Genomic DNA, 19,464 nt, shown 5'->3' on the forward strand with positions numbered 1-19,464 from the left:
TTTGTTTTTTTGATACTGAGCTGCATGAGCTGCTTGTAAATTTTGGAGATTAACCCTTTGTCAGTTGCTTTGTTTGCAAATATTTTCTCCCATTCTGAGGGTTGTCTTTTGGTCTTGTTTATGGTTTCCTTTGCTGTGCAAAAGCTTTTAAGTTTCATTAGGTCCCATTTGTTTATTTTCTTTCTTTTTTTTTTTTTTTTTTGGTGGATTCTAAACTCATTTATTTCCCATCCTGAGACTTACTCAAGAATTTTAATCAATTCTTGGTTTCTGATATTTGGAGGAAGCACATCCACTTATACATCTGAGAGGATTAAGGACTAGCCATACTTATGCCAAAAGGAAAAATGAAAGCATAGGGGAGGCTGAACCATTTGCCATTGATTGGCCTGTTATATAAACATGCATATTTAATAGATATACCAGTATTAAAATGCCATTGTATGGTACTTATTATGTTCAGATCCTAACTCTGTTTGTTTTATCAATCTCATGAGATGTGTAGAGCAGTTATTATTTCCATTTTGTAAATGAGGAAACTGAGGGAGGAATATAGCGATTGACTTGCCCAGTTTTATTCATTCAACAATTATTTATTGAGCTGCTATATTCCAGGCACTATGCTGGGTGCTAGTGAACCAGAGATGGACAAGGCAGCATGGTCCTTGCCTTGTGGAGCTGATTGTTTTGGTCACATGCTAAGTGGATAAATGGCAAAGGAAATGATGGCTTCCGACTTCTGGTCCAGTGAAAGATCAACATCAACCATGGGACTATACCAAGTTAAACAGTTATTTAGCTCCTTGAGTTTAGCTAGGGTACTTAATTTTTTCTTTCATTTGAAATCTCACATCAGCTCACATTCCTTCACGACTGCATTGAAAGCAGGTACTAAGTCCTTTCTGGGAGTTAAGTATTGAGTTTGTTTTCTTTTGTTGACTTTCTGCTCTTTACTTTGGGCTGATAGGTGTGAATTGCTGTAAGGTGTCAAAGAATGAAATGACTCATCCCTTGCCATCGTGGTGAAGCAAGACATACCTAGAAACATCCAGAGAAGAAGGCAGCCTTAGAAGTGTGTGTGGGTACATATGTGGGTCTGTTCATATATGGACATCATAAAGCATTAGCACAAAGCAGTCACAGGAAGGTGCTAATTTTACTGTATAAAAAAATACCTTAAAGGGGAAAACAAAACAAAACAAAAACCAGAGAAGAAATCAGTAAAATCTGGAGTTATCCAGTGACCCAGTATGAAGTTTTGCTCCCCCAGGAATCTAAGTTTCTTTGGTGAAAATCACGGACTCATAAGATGTGAACACTGGAAGGACATTTCAGGATCATTTGTCCAGGACACTCTAGGTGAGAGAAAGAACACTCGGAGAAGTTGGCCGAAGTCACAAAACCAGTCTGTGACAGACATGCATTTTGAGCCATGTCAGGTGATCCTTTAAGAAGCTGGTAAAAGGAAATAACTTTCAAGACTTTCCTGTTTGGGGCCTGGTGAGGGTAAGCTTCACTGTAACCGCTTGCACGTGGAGCTGAAGCAGTGTCTGTCCTACGACCCACAGAAAAAAGAGGTCAGCGCCCCAAAGAAGCTACCAAGTAGTTAAAGAAAAGGGCATAGCATAGCTGAGTTTGAGAACATGACATCTTTTGTTTAAAGCACTGAATTTATTTGCATTTTTTTTCACGTCTGCTAAGAACTTAATCATAACATTGTCCTAACCCCTTCTACCCTAGGGGACTGTATTTAGAAGATTTTCAGCATTGTTACATTATTATCTTCATAGTAATGACTCACACAGCAAGTATGGCATGCCCTCGTGGTGATGGTTATTTTAGCCAAGTGTCCAGACAAAGCAAATATCTTAGAATAACTTGCCTGACAGACTATTAAGGTGAAAATATTTGTACATCAGTAAAAGCATCAATATATTTTCTACTTAATAGAAAATGTATCAAATGAAGTCATGAGGGAAAGCATTTTGTAAAATGTACGTACAAGCTATGTGGTATACTTATTATTTGCCTTTAAATTAACCAGATGGGCCAAGAGAACAACTCAAAATTCCCACAGATCAGGGTGGTTTCAAGACCAGAAGACTATCCAGATTTTTTTAGGCCTTGTCCATAGGTTGTCTTTTGTCTAATGACCTTGAATGTGACCCGTTTAAATGGATTCTTTCACCCGTGGTTGCTGAGTAACACAAAGGGCACAAGGCCAACGACCTGATCAGACCATGGGGCCAGCCTCAGGAAGGAGGGCAGTCTCTCTGGGCCTCACACCTTCCTCACAGCTGCAGCATCTGGAAGGTAACACGTGGTGTGGCCTTCAGGGAGCAGGCCTGCGTTTCTTGGTTTCGATCAACCTAATGCCAGGTTTGGTTTCTTACATGTGTGGTGGAATTTTAAAATCTCCCAGTTAAATCCCAGCAATTAAATTTACACACACCCCCTTTTGTAAAGCACGAGAGATATCTTTAGATTCCTTATGGTAAAACTCAGTGGATTCTATTCTGAAGAGGGAAGGTTGGGGAAACTCCTTCATTAGTATGATTGGTTTTATTAGATTAGCTACTTTCTTTCTGATAGCCCCAGGGCTTTGGACCCTGCTCATGGAGGGCTGACCAAGGTAGGGAATCTCAGAGCAGATCCTGGGCAGGTGAGGATCCTCACAAGGTCAGGATGCGGTGGGGCTGACGTTTACAGGAAGAAGAGCTGCTGGGATGAGACAGAGTCGGCCTCTGCCTGCCCCAGAGCTCTTCCCTCATCACCAACCCCCTACCCCCGCTTCAACCCACTCCCATCCCCCTCCTTTTTTTTCCAGACATATTTCCTTTCCAATCCCTTAAGTTATAAAATAGAACCAAATTTCTTGGAACATTGTATGGGAAAGACTAAAAGAAAACTATAAGCCCACCCAAATGGAATGTTCTTTTTCTTTGGACGGTATAACATTTTCATCTTTCAAATCCCTTTCACGCTCGTGCTCAGATTCAAGCCAATCTCTGCAAAAGGATGAATTTGGACAATTATTATGATTCTTGAATTTAATACTTTTAAACTAAGACAATATTTCCCATTGATTTGAAGTTCTGGCTTCAGCGTCCTTACTCTCTCAGCCCACTCTCCCCATGCCAGCACTTCCATCACTCTTGGGCAAATGTGTTCCAAACAAGAATTTACTCCACTGGGCAAGATGAGGTTCATGAATTATTGATTATGTACTTGAACCTAATTTTTGGACTTGCTGATTTCTATGGAGTTTGCACATGTCAAGTTCCTCTTAAACGCCTCAAAAATGCTGGTTCACCTCTTGACTGCCCCCCAAAAGTGGTTAAGAAAAGTAAAAACATTCCCCAACAATGAATTACTAGGACTAGTGGAAATCCTACCCCTATTATAATCTTTGTCACACCCGAAGTTCCACATCGCAGATGATGGAACCCCACTGGCTGCACCGACCCGCAGCCTTCTCTCCTAGGAGCCCACAGGGAGACTGGGTGACTCGCCCACCTCCACCCTGTTCAGTTCAGCTGGACTCTTACATCCCGCTGTAAACAGAGCCCTGGTGAAAGGCAAATCTAGTGAGCTCATGAGTATTTCCACTAGCATGAGGCTGACCAGTGACCTCAAAGAAAGTTTTGCCCAAAGCTTAATTTGCGTTTTTATGAGAAGGTCAATTATTTTGGACAAATATTATTTTAAATTCATAGAACAGATGTCCAATGAGTCTCTACTTTTCTGCCTGCCTCCATTCCCCAAATTACTCTTGTTCTGTTATAAATCTTGGGTTGCAGCCTGATATTGAAAGTTGAGCTGTGAGCCCCAAAACTCATGGTAGATCTAAATCTAAATGACAAAACTGCTCCAATTCCTGTAGGGGAATGAATATGAAGAGCAAGGACCAGTGTTAACATGGAGCATTATGTGTGGACATGTAGATCACTGCTCACATTCAAAAGAAACATTTTCATTGAGCCAAGCAAAATTTTAGGAAAGACTTGGGATCAATATTTTTTAAAAAACACCCTGAAAACTGTAGACAACCCCCGCCCCTATTCTACTCATCCCACCAATGTCCAGTTGTTCCAAAGTATTTGTTATTCCCTTCTTTTTCTAAACTTTAAAGAAGATGGAGGTGGGGTTTAGAGTGCAGTAGGGACAAAGAGCAGATCCCAAGAAAGCTCCAGGGGAAACGATGATCTCAGGGGATACAGACAAGAACTCAAGCCACCAAAACCAAGGCTGACCCCCTTCACAGTTTTGCTAAGGGTACCCTTATCTATAATTGAAGTTCCCCCTCTTATCCTAAATGGGCTAGATTCTTCTAGTTTGACTAGTAGAAGTTTGAATTGAGGAATTTGTCCTTTCCAATGGGAAAATGTCAACAAGCGTGACTGTTCCTTGCAGATATTTAAGAACGTTTACCATCTAGGATTGTCTTCCTAGAGATTTCTGTGGCCTCAGACCCAGAGTTAAACTATTAACCTAACGGATTTCATGTAGTGCAGGACAATCTTATGTAGCCAGGACGGGGGTGGCCAGTTATGACACCTTCAGTTAGCCTGATGCTGAGATTTTGGCGTCACCAACTAAACCAGCTCTGAGCCTCTCTTCCTCTTGACAGATCCTGAGTAACCTGGTGATGGAGGAGCTCATGCCAACCCTTCAGACAGACATCCTACCTAAAATGAAGGGGAAGAAGAACGACAGAAAGAGGGCCTGGTTCGGTGTAAGCGATGATTTTGCTCTGCAGCTGTGCTACTCAAAATGAACATTCCTTTCCCTTCTCTTGTTAGGGTTTTTTTTTTTTTTTTTTAATATGTAATTCCTTCCCTGGGTGGAGAACTGCCCAGTCTGCTCAGTCTCACTTACATGAGAACTAATCCAAACAGACTCAAACTTTGAAAGCCAAATTAGAATGTGTGTGCCGTTTTGTTTATGTTGCGATTGTCTGCAATTAACCCGCCCGCCTCTACTTGACTCCCTCAGGTGCTGACGCACGACAGAGCCCCGATTTATGTGTTGTTCTCTGTTGCAGCTCCTCGAAGAGGCCTACAACCTGGTTCGGCATCAAGTTTCAGAAGGATTAAGTGCATTGAAGGAGGAATGCAGGGCTCTGACGAAAGGCCTGGAAGGCACCATCCGTTCAGACATGGATCAGATTGTGAACTCAAAGAACTTTTTAATTGGAAAGATCAAAGGTCAGTGGAGATAATCCATGCCCCTACAAACTAAATAAGCTGTGTATCTGAGGCTCCATCACATAGTGAGAATTCCTAGTTTCAGAGGAGAATTAAACGAGGGACTTGGAAGGAGATGATAACACTTGAAATAGGAGCGTGCTGGTGGTGCTCTCAAGGGCCTCCGCATGGAAACTTCAACGACACAGGGTGGAGGAAACGTTGCTGCTTGCCTTGTAGTGGTGCCTGTGTATCCTGATCCTGTGCCTCTCCCGTGGTAGCACTTCTTATACCAAATTGTAATGGCTCTGCTCCTGCCCTCTCCCTGCTGTAAGCTCTCTAAGAGCAGGGCCATGCTGCTCTGGTTCACTCAGGTATTCCCAGTGCCTAGTACCATGCCTGGTATATGCAGACTCACAGTGAATATTTGAATCAGTGAATAATGGATTTTCCTTTAACAAGAAAAAAAATTTTAGCTTGGAGTCGATAAATCTGGATCCTACAGATCTTCCTCCACTTACGATGGGGTTACGTGCCAATAAACCCATCGTAAGTTGAAAATGCATTTAATACATCTAACCTACCAGATACCATAGCTTAGCCTAGTTACCTTAAACACGCTCAGAACACTTTTATTAGCCTACAGTTGGGAAAAATCATCTAACACAAAGTCTCTTTTATAAAAAAGTGTTGAATATCTCATTTAATTTATTGAATACCGTACCAAAGATGAAAAACAGAAGGTTGTCTGGGTACAGAATGGTTGTCAGTGTATCGGTTGTTTACCCTCGTGATGCGGTGGCTGACGGGGAACTGCGGCTGCTGACCCTGCCCAGCATCACGAGAGAGAATCTTACTGCTTATCACTAGCCCAGGAAAAGATCAAAATTCAAAATTTGAGATACAGTTGCTGCTGAACGCCAATTGCTTTCACACCACTGTAAACTTGAAAAATCATAAGTCAAACCATCCTAAGTAGGGAACCGTCTGTAGTCCCAGCTCTAATGTTAGCTGGTCACGTGTGCTCAGGGAGGTCACTCGACTTCTATGTGACTCCGTGTCTTCCTCTGAAATCACAAGGGCCCATGAGATTGGGGTCAGCAAACTGTGGCCCTTGGGCCAAAGCTGGCCTGCCACCTATTTTTGTAAATAACATTTTATTGGAAGACAGCTGTGCCCACTCATTTATGTACCGGCTGAGGCTGCTTTCATGCTACAAAGGCGCTGTTGAGTCGTTGGAACTGAGACCTTAGGGGCGGCAAAGCTGCAAATGTTCAGTATCTGGCCCTTGAAAGAAAGAAGTTTGCGAGTTTCCACACAAGAGAACTTAGATGACCTCTGAGGAATCCTACAGGATACAATTCTATGGTTCTGCACTCCTACATCCCAGAAAGCGCACCACACTGAACGTCGTTTCAGAGGGAAGGCATGCCGGCTCACCTGTGATTGTTTATCAGCAGCAATCTTCTTATATAGTCACTTTTCAAATTATTCACTCACTCATTCATTCAAAATATAGTCACTAAGTGCTTTCTGAGCAAGGCGATGGAGCTTTAGCAGTGAACAGGGAAGACCCAGTTCCTGTGCTCAAGAGACTTAGAACCTAATGGGATTTTCTGCTTGGTGGATTATCCTCTGCACTTCAGGCCCTGTTCATACTGCAGCCCAGCTCGCTCCAGGCCCTTCTAACAGGTCCTCCTGAGAGGAGGTTGGAGGAGGCATAACTAGAGCAAAGGAGTGTGTGTCTGAATCTGTTGTTTATCTGTTCAGGTGACGCCTTCTAAAGCCAGATATAAATTAACTTCAGAGTGTTTTCTGTTTCCTATTATCCAGGTCTCTTATTCCTTTATTAGCTCAACAGATCTAGAGTTGACTCTATATTGAAATGCTTTATATAGCTTAAAACTGCCAACACCCAGCTCCTGTGCCAGGATACATTCTTGTTGTCTGGAGCTGAGCTGAGCCTAACAGTGGCCATTCTCATGGCCTGAATTAAACCGGTCTCTCTTTCTCTCTTGCCTAAATCTCTGTGGCTCCAGTATATTTCACATAAAATGGAGAAATATTCTGCCCTGGACTAGTTTTTGTTTCCTAAAGGAAGCCTTGAAAGGAAATCGTGATCAGGTCTTTTTAAAACGGAATATCAGAAACACATTGTAACCAGGCCTCTGGTTCTCTCCCTTTAAAATAAGAAAGGCTGCACTGATAAAGGACTTTGGATTTCAAAAAAAAAAACTTTGGGAGTGTTAAAGTAGCAATCTCTCCATTTCTTCCCATATGACTCTTGAGAGTGAAGCAACTGGCTTAAGTTCTGCCCCACAAACACTGACTCATTTAATAAGCATTTATTCTGCTCCTGCTGAATTCAAGGTCTATGAAGAGTCAAAGAAGAAGACATGATTTTACAAGTAGAAGAGGATAAAAAGCATATCACAGATACTGAAACAGAAGGAAAAATATTATAAATGCCATAAAAGAGGCAAGAACAGAGAGCACAGCGGTTCCTAAGCAGGAACCATTTCGACTTCAAAAAACCACATGGGCTCCTCACAATGAGAGTACTGTTTTAGTGTCAGTTGATGGGAAAGAATGGTAATGCTAACAGGTACAATAAGAGCTAACAGTTACTGAGTACTTCCAGAGGGTCACATAGGGTTCTGAGCACTTTGAACACAGTGAACTCATTTAATCCTCACCATAACCCTCAGAGTAATTACTCTTATGATCCCCATTTTACAGATGAGAAAACTGAGGTAGAGATTAAGTAATTTGCCTGAGATTCCAAAGGTAGAGTGTGACAGTCAGGCCAAACCCAGCCCCCAGCTCCAGCATTTTCTCTCTTAATCACTCTGCTCAACTGAATTAATGTATGGCTCTTGAATTAATGTGTCACAACACATGAATCATTACAGCAGCATCTCTGCATCCTTGAAAAATAGCAGAGCATACCTGTGTGGGTTGTAAAATTTATTCAATCATTAAGGAAACACCAGCAGACCATAGTTCAGGAAGCTGTGTGGTGGTTCTGGGCATTAGGCTGTCCTGAGTAGGTGAAATTTAAACTTGGCCTTGAAGAGGTGAGTAGGATGTTTACAAGCAGAGGTGGAGGAAGGAAGGCACAGGTGAAAGGAACACTGAATAAAGGCACAGAGAGGGGGCTGGAGCACATGGTGGTACATAGGCAAGGGGGGATCAGGCAGAGAGGAGCATGGCCTTCCATGACCCCTCCCTGTGCCTCTCTCTGCCCCCATGCAGCAGGGGACACCAGCCAGCTGCTAAATCTTTTCTGTATATTACCTGTGTTCATGATTATTCTGAAATTTCAATTAGACACTTTTCAAATAGTTCTTCTCTTAGAGTTAATTTATAAATAATTCATTTATCTTCCTGGCAAACGATTTTGCATTTTGGTATCAAGTAAGTTATTTTTAGGAGTCATAGATTGTTTCATATTTGAATCATACAATAGAAAGGGGTTTTTCCCTAGTAATTGTATGACCTGGTTAATATTTTATATCTCAAATATTTATGAGTTACTCATAGTATCAATAGTATTGGTCATCTCCAATTCTCAGAGTGAGAGGCAGTCTGATCCTCTGTAACTCTGTGAAATGTTTCTGCAAATTGAAATAAGAATGTGGCCATTTGTCTCACCATAAGCAAGTTATTTGCCAATAAAAATAAAGAAATATGTTTGAATTATAATTCTGGATCTAAAAATTAGGGTGTGACCTTGGTTGAATCAGCTAACATCTCCAGGCCCCCTTTTCCCCATCTGTAAAAATAGGGCCTAGACACTGAGATGAGTTTGTACTTCTTTGATCCCGTACAAGGTTAGGTGACTTAAAGGGTTCCACAAAGCTAGACTTCCATCCACAGAGTGAGCTCAAGCCTCTTCCAACTCAGACTTCCTTTACTGCATTGCTGCTTCCAAACCTGGTTAATCATGAGAATGACCTTAGCACTTAAAAAGAAATGCAGATTTCCATGTTGTGTCCAGACCTACTGAATCAGGATCTTTACTACGCTCCTCTTTCTGACCCAGCTCCCAGAGAAATGGAAATAAAGACAAAAACAAACAAATGGGACCTAATGAGACTTAAAAGCTTTTGCACAGCAAAGGAAACCATAAACAAGACCAAAAGACAACCCTCAGAATGGGAGAAAATATTTGCAAATGAAGCAACTGACAAAGGATTAATCTCCAAAATTTACAAGCAGCTCATGCAGCTCAATATCAAAAAAACAAACAACCCAATCCAAAAATGGGCAGAAGACCTAAATAGACATTTCTCCAAAGAAGATATAAAGATTGCCAACAAGCACATGAAAGAATGCTCTACATCATTAATCATTAGAGAAATGCAACTCAAAACTACAATGAGATATCATCTCACACCAGTCAGAATGGCCATCGTCAAAAAATCTAGACACAATAAATGCTGGAGAGGCTGTAGAGAAAACAGAACCCTCTTGCACCGTTGGTGGGAATGTAAATTGATACAGCCACTATGGAGAACAGTATGGAGGTTCCTTAAAAAACTAAAAATAGAACTGCCTTATGACCCAGCAATCCCACTACTGGGCATATACCCAGAGAAAACCATAATTCAAAAAGACACATGCACCCCAATGTTCATTGCAGCTCTATTTACAATAGCCAGGACATGGAAGCAACCTAAGTGTTCATCAACAGATGAATGGATAAAGAAGATGTGGCACATATATTCAATGGAATATTACTTAGCCATAAAAAGAAACGAAATGGAGTTATTTGTAGTGAGGTGGATGGACCTAGAGTCTGTCATACAGAGTGAAGTAACTCAGAAAGAGAAAAAGAAATACCGTATGCTAACACATATATATATGGAATCTAAGAAAAAAAAAAAAAGGTCATGAAGAACCTAGAGGCAAGACGGGAATAAAGACACAGACCTACTAGAGAATGGATCTGAGGATATGGGGAGGGGGAAGGGTAAGCTGTGACAAAGTGAGAGAGTGGCATGGACATATATACGCTACCAAACGTAAAATACATAGCTAGTGGGAAGCAGCCTCATAGCACAGGGAGATCAGCTCAGTGCTTTGTGACCACCTAGAGGGGTGGGATAGGGAGGGTGGGAAGGAGGGAGGCGCAGGAGGGAAGAGATATGGGAACATATGTATATGTATAACTGATTCACTTTTTTATAAAGCAGAAACTAACACACCATTGTAAAGCAATTATACTCCAATAAAGATGTTAAAAAATCAATCAATCAATCAATCAATCAAATGGCAGTATTTCCTCTGGAAAGTAGGAGTATGGTTACATTTTTTTTTTAATCCTTCTTTATGATTTTCTGTACTCTTTATGTTTCTGTCACTAAGCATGTCATCCTTGATTATCAGAAAAAATAGCGTGTGTTTTAAAATTGGGAGTGGGGATGGGTGGCGGGGTGGCAAACCAATTGGAATTTGTTTCCATTTGCCCCACAAAAAGATGGTACTTGAGTTTTTAAAAAGGCCCTTGAGAAGCGAGGAGGGGAATTGAATTATATCGACTGATTAACTCTTAGAAAAATGAATTAAAACTTAATAAAGTGTGTTTTTAGAAGACAAACTATGAATTTATAATGATGATGATTGATAGGAAATAGATGGGTCATTGGCATTTTCTTTTTTTGGTAATAGGCATTATATATTCATAGGGACCAAGCAGAAAAATGCATTTCATCCCAGGGGAGAGGTAATCTTGGGGAGGGGAGAGATTCTCCTTGTTCCAATTCTCAAAGAGAGATTCTCTTTGATGGTTTTCCATTCTGGTGAGCGCTGGCACAGGGCTCACTGTGTTGGTCTGTCTTGCCCATTTGAACTTGCCTTGGCTGTTAAATGGCTCTGTGGGGCACTGTCCAGCCTGGCCCCGCTCCAGTGCCTCTGAATCCAATTTTGCCATCACTCACAGTTTTCTGGCTATTTCCTACCTCAGCGATGGTGGCTCAGCCAGCAGAGAGAAGTTGTGCAGAGAGTGTGCAACCATTCCTGGCATCCATTCTGGAGGAACTCATGGGACCGGTGAGCTCAGGATTCAGTGAAGTACGCTCACTCTTTGAAAAAGAAGTGGATGAACTTAACCAGAACTTTCAGGCCACCAAAGACAGTGCCCAGCTAAAGGAGGTAGGATACGAAGCCAGGGAGTGGAGTGTGAATGGTCTGCCTGGGACTGCCTTTCTGTGGGTCTTTATCTGCATTCATTCATTCTTTCCTCCCTCCCTCTCTCCCTTCCTTCCTTCTTTCCTTCCTTCCATTCAGCTTCCCTTCCATCTAGCCTTTCTGTGATTCATTCAAACACATTATTCATTCATCCATTCATCCATCTATCTACCTGCTTTCCTTTATTAATGGTTTTCAAGTTGCAAAAATAATAACATGCTTGTATAAGGTAAACAATATACAAAAATACTAATATAAAGGCAAAATTAATCACCATCACCCATACCCACCTAATTTTAGTCCACCCCCAACACCTAAGCCGTCTCCACTTCCAACTCCCTGAATTAACTAATATAAATAGCGTAAGTATGTGTTTTCACGTGCTTCTCCCTTGTTCATACAAATATATACACATATATCCTCATTTATATAAATTTTGTTTGTTGGTTTGTTTGCTTCCAAAAGTATGGACTCAGGATAAAAACCAATGTTTCTCAAAGTATGGTCCTTGGACCAGCAGCATCATCATCATCTGGCTGCTAAAAATGCAAATTCTCAGGCCCCACTGATGATTTACCAGATCAGAAACTCTGGGGTAGGGCCCAGCAGTCGGTTTTCATAAGACCTCCAGAGGACTTGATGTATCCTAAAACTTGAGAATCACTGACAGACATAACTGGGCAGCTTTGTTTTACACTTGCCATATCACGATGGACATCCCTACAAGTCAGTGGATAAAACCAGACACCTCTGTTTCTTTCCCTTTCTTTTTTTTTAAATGCATACATACACAAAACTGTATATAAACAAGATCATTTGTAAATATTTTGAGGTTTCTTATTGTAGTCTTTTTTTGAACTTAACTTTACTCTCCCTCCTCCCCCCATATCCCCTCCCTCCACTCAAGCAACTAGTGTTAACAACTTAGCATATGCTATTCTGTGCTTTTCTCCATGCTCATATAGCCTATAAAACACACACATTTTGTAGGCTATGTTTTTTTAGGTAGTTTGCTCTTAGAAAAATGGGATTATATTATATATACTGCTCTGCTTTTCAGTTTTCTCATTCAAAAATACCTCATGAAACAATTTTTAAGTTAACTGTTCTAGCTCTAAATCATTTTTTGTAATAACCGCATAATATTTCATGTATGAATACACCATGATTTATTCAATCATCTAAATGTCGCTAACGCCATGAACACAGCTGCAATAAATAATCTTGTTATATATATTCATTTACTTTGATGCTTTTATTTCTATGGGATAGATGCCTAGGACAGGATTGCTAGGTTGAAAGGTAGGAATATTTCTCATGTTAACTGATGTTTCCAGTTGCTTCCCAAAAAAAGAATTAAAATTTTAAAATTCTACCAATTGTACATGACAGAGGACTTTCTCCTTTATATTCCCGTCAGCATTAGGGAATCGCTTGTTTAACTTCTGCCAGTCTTACAGGAGCAAAGTGGTAACTGATTGATTTTTCCTCTCCTGTCTGTTTAATTGATATTTTGAAAAATAGACACATTACAAATTATATGTCAAGGGGCAAGTTTGACAGCATGCTTTTGGTCATTAATTCTACTTCAGTGAGGTTCTCCAGAACTCACTTCTTAAAGGGAGTAATATTTTCCTTTTACAAGCACAATGAAAGTGGGCCCTTGTTAAATTCTTTTTTTTTTAAATAAATAACCAAGTTTCTGTATCTTTTTTAAATTAATTAATTAATTAATATTTATATTTGGCTGTGTCGGGTCTTTGTTGCTGCACGTGGGCTTTCTCTAGTTGCAGTGAGCGGGGGCTACTCTTCGTTGCAGAGCATGGGCTGTAGGCGCACGGGCTTCAGTAGTTGTGGCATGCAAGCTCAGTAGTTGTGGCTCGCGGGCTCTAGCACGCAGGCTTAGTAGTCGTGGCGCACGGACTTAGTTGCTCCGCAGCATGTGAGATCTTCCCAGACCAGGGCTCGAACCCGTGTCCCCTGCATTGGCAGGCAGATTTTTAACCACTGAGCCACCAGGGAAGTCCCCTTGTTAAATTATTGTTTAGAGAAATCTAGAACTCTAGATTTATCTCTTTTCTGTGACCTGAAACTCAGACAGCACATCCTGTATTATTCACAGTCACCCTGTTACTGTGTTACTCCCCAGTTCTCCCTAGGCCTCCGTTTTCAGCACCTTTCTTTCTGTCTTCTCTTTCTCCACCCACCCTCCTGTTTATTCTAGATCTCCAATATTCAATTTTTTAAATTACTTTTAAATAAGCTTGGAAAATAAGATGCATTCTGTTGGCAAAAACACTCATAATGTAAGACTATGTTGATAATACTTGAGGTCTTTAGTGGATGAGGTCAGTTGCTGTCCTCTTGCTGGAAGTTGTATGGCCTCATCGATCAAGTTATCACTTGTACAAACTAGAGGAGGGGGAACCTCAGGTTTTAAAACTGGATACCTCTTCTAGGCTAAGCCTCTTCCTATCTCACCCACCTTCCCATCCACTAGCAGAGGGAAGCCCTTGGGCACTGACAGAGCCTCAGAGAACTGTGGGGACTCTGGCTTTACTCTTAGAGTCCAGGGGGCATCCTGAACGCCCTGGGATTTTCTGAGAGGGATGTCACTCACTAGAGAAGGCTTTGGAGGCTCGTGAGCCAACAGCAGTTCCATGTGCCAAAGAGCCTTCCTGCACTCTTGAGCTCTGCAAGTGGGCACTTGGAGTCCATCAAGAGCTTGAGAAGACTGAGCCCCACTGAGTGCAGCCCTGGGAGCTTCCCTGGTCCAGTTGGTTCTTCTACCAATCTCTATCCTAGCAATAGAGCTGCCCTAGGAACCCATCCAAGAACGGAAATAAGACAATGAAGATGTCACAGATATAGTGATCTGAGAAGTGATTCAGTCTAATAACATGTGTGATTGTTTAGAATTTATGTATCATGTACTAGTCATGTAATATAGTTCCTAAGTCTGAAGGTGTGTAATTTTTCCCTTCACCAAAATGCAGCATCTAGACCGGCTTATGAATCTTCCATTGGATTCCGTGAAGATGGAACCTTGTTACAGTAAAGTCCACCTGCTTCAGGAGCACCTGCAGGATCTCAAGAGCCGCTTCAGATTCCCCCACATCGATCTGGTGGTCCAGAGGACGCAGAACTACATGCAAGAGGTAGGGGCGGTGAGGTCATCCACGTGGATGAGGATGAGGGAGCAGAGAAACAAGTGCAGCAAATGAGACAGGTGTACTAGTGTAGCTCAGGGAAATGAGGCCCATTCCTTTAGTCACCATGTTAAGTGAGGACATATTTTGTGCTGTTCCAGCTGGCTTATCTTTCCTCCATGCTGATGAGCATCATAAAGAAGAGATATCTCAGAGAAATAAAGTAGCACTAATTGATAATTACTTGATTTGTCAAATCAGTGCTATTAATGTTGGCTGCAGATTAGAATCATCTGGGAGCTTTTAAGAAATACTGATGTCTAGGCCACACTCCCAGTGATTTTGATATTATCTTCTTGGTAATTAAAAAAAAACTTCTTCCACTCCCATCCCTACTGCTTTTAATATGCAGCCAGGATGGAGAACCAGTGGCTTGAATCAATTCCCTAACCTAGTTAAAAGTAAATCAATCAATCAGTCAATCACAGCTTTAAATTTGGATTTCTTGGGTCTACTTAATAGGTTCCTTTTTTTCCCACAAGGAACTTTTTCTCCAGGGCAGGAGTGAATAGCTCAAACTCGTTCCATATTCTAATGCTTTCTAAATGAAGGAAGGGTGTGATCATTGAAGCCGTTAAGAGCACAATTCTACTTCACAAATGTTCGAAGGGAGCTTCCTGTGGGTTGGACACTGTGCCAGATTCCACTTTGGGGAGCTGATAGTGAGACAGATTCTTAGATAAATTCACTACAGCGTTGAAAGTGCTGAGAGAAAGGTATTGTGTCGGATGATTTCAGATCACAGGCTTGGGGAAGAAAGGAGATTTTTTTTCTTAAAAGTTATAGGCAGGATTAAGTGGCACACTTTATTATCTAACCTCTGTGTTGTGAGGGATTAAAGACAGACAAGGAACAAAATTGGTCGACGGTTTGACTGAAGTCCCTTTGATAGTACTGGGCCCTGGTGAAACAGGTACAGGCACAAGTGCAGAGAATAAGAAATCTGAACTACTTCCGTTCCCTAACCCACGAGCATGTCAGCCACGGTCTCCACTGAGCTCTGACCCTGCCTGCCTTCCAAGCCTGGTAGAGAAAGGAAGAGAAGTAGGGTGGGAGGCTGGAAAATGGAGCGAGAGATGTGCTGGCATGGTTTACATCCACCTGAAAGTGGAGGTGCAGAACTAAGGAGCCACCTCATTTCATTAAGCCCCGACCACAGGCACCAGAGAACAGAGGAAAGGGATGACCACAGGAAATGATGATATCCTCAACCCCACGGTCTTGGGTTTCCCAGTTCAGGGTGGAAGGAGAAGAGATGAGAAGAAAAGATACGCACATGTGTACATACATGCATAGATACGCGTGTGTGTGTGTGTGTGTGTGTGTGTGTGCCTCCCAGCCTCTTACTGATCCCACTGTGGCCATGGGCCTGTGCATCTCACAGTCCATGTAGTGGGATGAGGACCTGTTGCCCTGGGTCATCCCCAGGATAGTGACCATCTTTGGTGGTCATCGTCTTCTTCTCTCCAAGTTGATTTAGACTTGGAGAGGGTAGTGATCCCAGCCTGTAACTGCGGTCTGTTTCTGTGTTGCTTTTGGTTTCTAGCTAATGGGGAGTGCGGTATTCACTTTTGAGCAGTTGCTTTCCCCACATCTCCAAGGAGAGGCCTCCAAAACCACAGTTGCCATTGAGAAGGTTAAGCTCCGAGTTTTAAAGGTAAAATTGTTCTCTCATTTGTGGGAAGCATGAAGCAAGAATGTGACCCATTTGTTTTGTTAAGTGGAAAATACCAAGTTCTCTGTTTCACTTGCCTCCCCTTTAAAAAAATCTTTCCCCTTCTCTTTCCTCCCTGAGACACCCGTGACTATCACCTAGCGGCAGTTCCCCCACGACTTTCATACCTATTCTGCCATCTAGTGGCTGCTTTAGGGACCACAGGTCCTCAGCATCATTGTCGCTTCCTCAGCCAGAAGTGACGTGTCCAGGCTTACTTGCATAGCAATTGGACTTGATATTTATTGGCTATCCACTATAAGCAAAGGATTGTGATAGGTATTTCATGGAATATAAAAATAGGCAAGGCACACCCTCTTTCTTCGAGGAGTTTACAGTATAGTAAAACCTATTTAAATTAACCAACATGATACCTGCTGTAAGAAATTGTTTTAAATGTGCTTCATGCATAAGTGTATATTAAAATGGTTGTAATAATAGGAGCTTACATATATAGGTCATATCTTTAAGCTTTTTAAAAACAACCCGGACTTCCCGGGTGGCGCAGTGGTTAAGAATCCGCCTGCCAATGCAGGGGACACCGGTTCGATCCCTGGCCCAGGAAGATCCCACATGCGGAACAACTAAACCCCTGCGCCACAACTACTGAGCCTGCGCTCTAGAGTCCACAAGACACAACTACTGAGCCTGCGTGCCACAACTACTGAAGCCCGCGTGCCTAGAGTCTGTGCTCTGCAACAAGAGAAGCCACCGCAATGAGAAGCCCGCGCACCGCAACGAAGAGTAGCCCCGTTCACCGCAACTGCAGAAAGCCCGCGCGCAACAACAAAGACCCAACGCAGCCAAGATAAATTTTTTTAAAAACCTGTTTCATTTGATCTTCACAAGAACTTGTGAGATCATTGGAATATGTCTCCATTGTAGAGATGAGGAAACTGACTTCCTAAGATATCACATGACTTACGTAAGCTCAACAGGCTAGTCCGTGGTGAGCTTAGAGCTAAAACTATCCCTAAGCCTAGTCCACTAATTTTTTATTACCTACTTTCCCTAAGCAGGGCTTTGGAACAGAAGATCAAAGTCTCACAGAGCCTAGGAGGTGGTCCCTGAATTTCAGACCTGATCTTAATGCCTCACAGGCAGTAGGAAACTCTGACAACCAAATCATTGAGATTAAAAGCAATATTTGTCACGGTAACACACAAAATAATGAACCTGCCATTGAGAAAGAAAAGATAGTCTCAATGTCAACGCCACCTGCCACATCAACACAATTTTTTTTAAATTATGCCCTTTTATTTTATTTATTTATTTTTAAACAGAACTTATTTATTTATTTATTTATTTATTTATTTATTTATTTATTTATTTTTGGCTGTGTTGGGTCTTCGTTTCTGTGCGAGGGCTTTCTCTAGTTGCGGCAAGTGGGGGCCACTCTTCATCGCGGTGCGCGGGCCTCTCACTATCGCGGCCTCTCTTGTCGCAGAGCACAGGCTCCAGACGCGCAGGCTCGGTGATTGTGGCTCACGGGCCCAGTTGCTCCGCGGCATGTGGGATCTTCCCGGACCAGGGCTCAAACCCGTGTCCCCTACCTTGGCAGGCAGATTCTCAACCACTGCGCCACCAGGGCAGCCCCACATCAACACAATTTTTACCTCTCAGGACAGTCCATCTCTTCCCTGGACACTTTTAACTACAAGAACATACTTCCTAATGCTAAGCCAAAGTTCTCACCACTGGTATTTCTAGTTCTACCCTCTTTGTTCATGTCCTTCTGCCACATGGTAGCCTTTGGTTGTTTGAATAGAGTTATGATTTTGCCCCAAGTTATTATCTCCAGTATAAATCTCTTTAACCATTCTCTATTTGGCCTGACCATTCTGCTCACATGCCTGTGACTATGCGCCAGCTTGTCTGTGCCTTCCCCACTTTAGAGCAACACCTAAAACCAAACCCTGGTCTCTAGGTTTGGATGTTCCATGTAGAAAAGAGTGAATCATCATCTTTCCAGTTCCAGATACTGCACTTCTTTGGTTAACATGCCATGGTGTTAATGTAGCTGTGAGCCAGATGCTCTCTTTCCTTGCGGAAATCGTTACAACCTACCAATCCTGCTTTCAGGATGTAGAGTGAAGGAAGGAGATGATTACGACTCCCGTGGACCAACTCAGGACATGGGTGATGAAATAGTAACTCATCCCCCAGTTCTGTCTTCAACTTTCTAACACAGGAGTCACTCTGTTTTTTTAAATCTTACCTCAGTTTCCACATGTGTAAGAGGGGAGGGTAAGATGGGTCATTATCAGTCATAACCTTTACTTAGAGTGTGAGAGAACTGCACAGAAAGATCTCTGAAACCTTGGAACACCACAAGGGTCCTCAGAAATTAGGGGGGGAAAGGGAGATGAAGTGAGTAGCTGAGTTTTTTGTTTAAGCAAAAGTGAACAGATTGTAATGTTGCTATTTAGCCTATGTTTCTATCTCTGTATTGACAGCAATATGATTATGACAGCAGCACCATCCGGAAGAGGATATTTCAAGAGGCGCTGGTTCAAATCACACTTCCCACCGTGCAGAAGGCACTGGCGTCCGTGTGCAAACCAGTAAGGGGATGGGTTACTCCAGAGCCTGCTGTTGTTGCCTATGAAGTTCAAGCAAATTTTTTTGGTCATGATGTGCTTACAAACAGTATTTGACCAGGAGGGGTCAACAAACTTTTCCAATAAATAGTCAGATAGTAAATATTTTAGGCTTCACGGCCATACTGTTTCTGTTGCAATCACTCAGTTCTGCTGTTGTAGCACTGAAGCAGCCATAGATGATACATGAACAAGTGGGCAGTCTGTGTTCCTATAATACTTTATTTACAAAAACAAGCAGCTGGCTGGATTTGCTGACCCTTGGACAAGACAGAATCTCAAAGGGTAATAATCTGAGTTTGAGCCAAGTTAAAGGTTGCCATAGAATGCCTGAGGATACCAGGGTTTCCTCATTATGGTGTGACTCATAGGTCCAACGTGTCCTCTGAAACTTGACCTCTACATCCATGAAGAGACCTTAAGTAACATGATTACAGAAGGCTATTTGTTCTGTTAAATCCAGTAATGTATGCTTATTGAAATCAATGAAACTGAAACCACTTAAAGCTGCCGCGAACACTAGGCAGCCAGTGACAGCCATGATTGTGAAGATGTGACTTAGT

General features: G+C 42.1%; 1 protein-coding gene across 2 annotated transcripts in view; it reads left to right on the forward strand.

Annotated features, from left to right (window-relative positions):
• Positions 1-19,464, forward strand: part of NIBAN1 (niban apoptosis regulator 1) — a 169,007-nt gene that overhangs the window by 131,010 nt on the left and 18,533 nt on the right. For both annotated transcript variants that reach the window (XR_014266764.1, XM_082472817.1), the window contains exons 7-12: positions 4,631-4,735; positions 5,045-5,207; positions 11,155-11,342; positions 14,375-14,536; positions 16,134-16,244; positions 18,758-18,865. Coding sequence is in view for 1 of the 2 variants with exons in the window: in XM_082472817.1 (XP_082328943.1) it covers positions 4,631-4,735; positions 5,045-5,207; positions 11,155-11,342; positions 14,375-14,536; positions 16,134-16,244; positions 18,758-18,865 (837 nt within the window). In the remaining variant the exon portion in view is untranslated. The remainder of the gene's footprint in view (positions 1-4,630; positions 4,736-5,044; positions 5,208-11,154; positions 11,343-14,374; positions 14,537-16,133; positions 16,245-18,757; positions 18,866-19,464) is intronic.

This window comes from Balaenoptera physalus (genome assembly GCF_965194825.1).
Source record: "Balaenoptera physalus genome assembly, chromosome: 1".
Taxonomy (NCBI): Eukaryota; Metazoa; Chordata; class Mammalia; order Artiodactyla; family Balaenopteridae; genus Balaenoptera; species Balaenoptera physalus.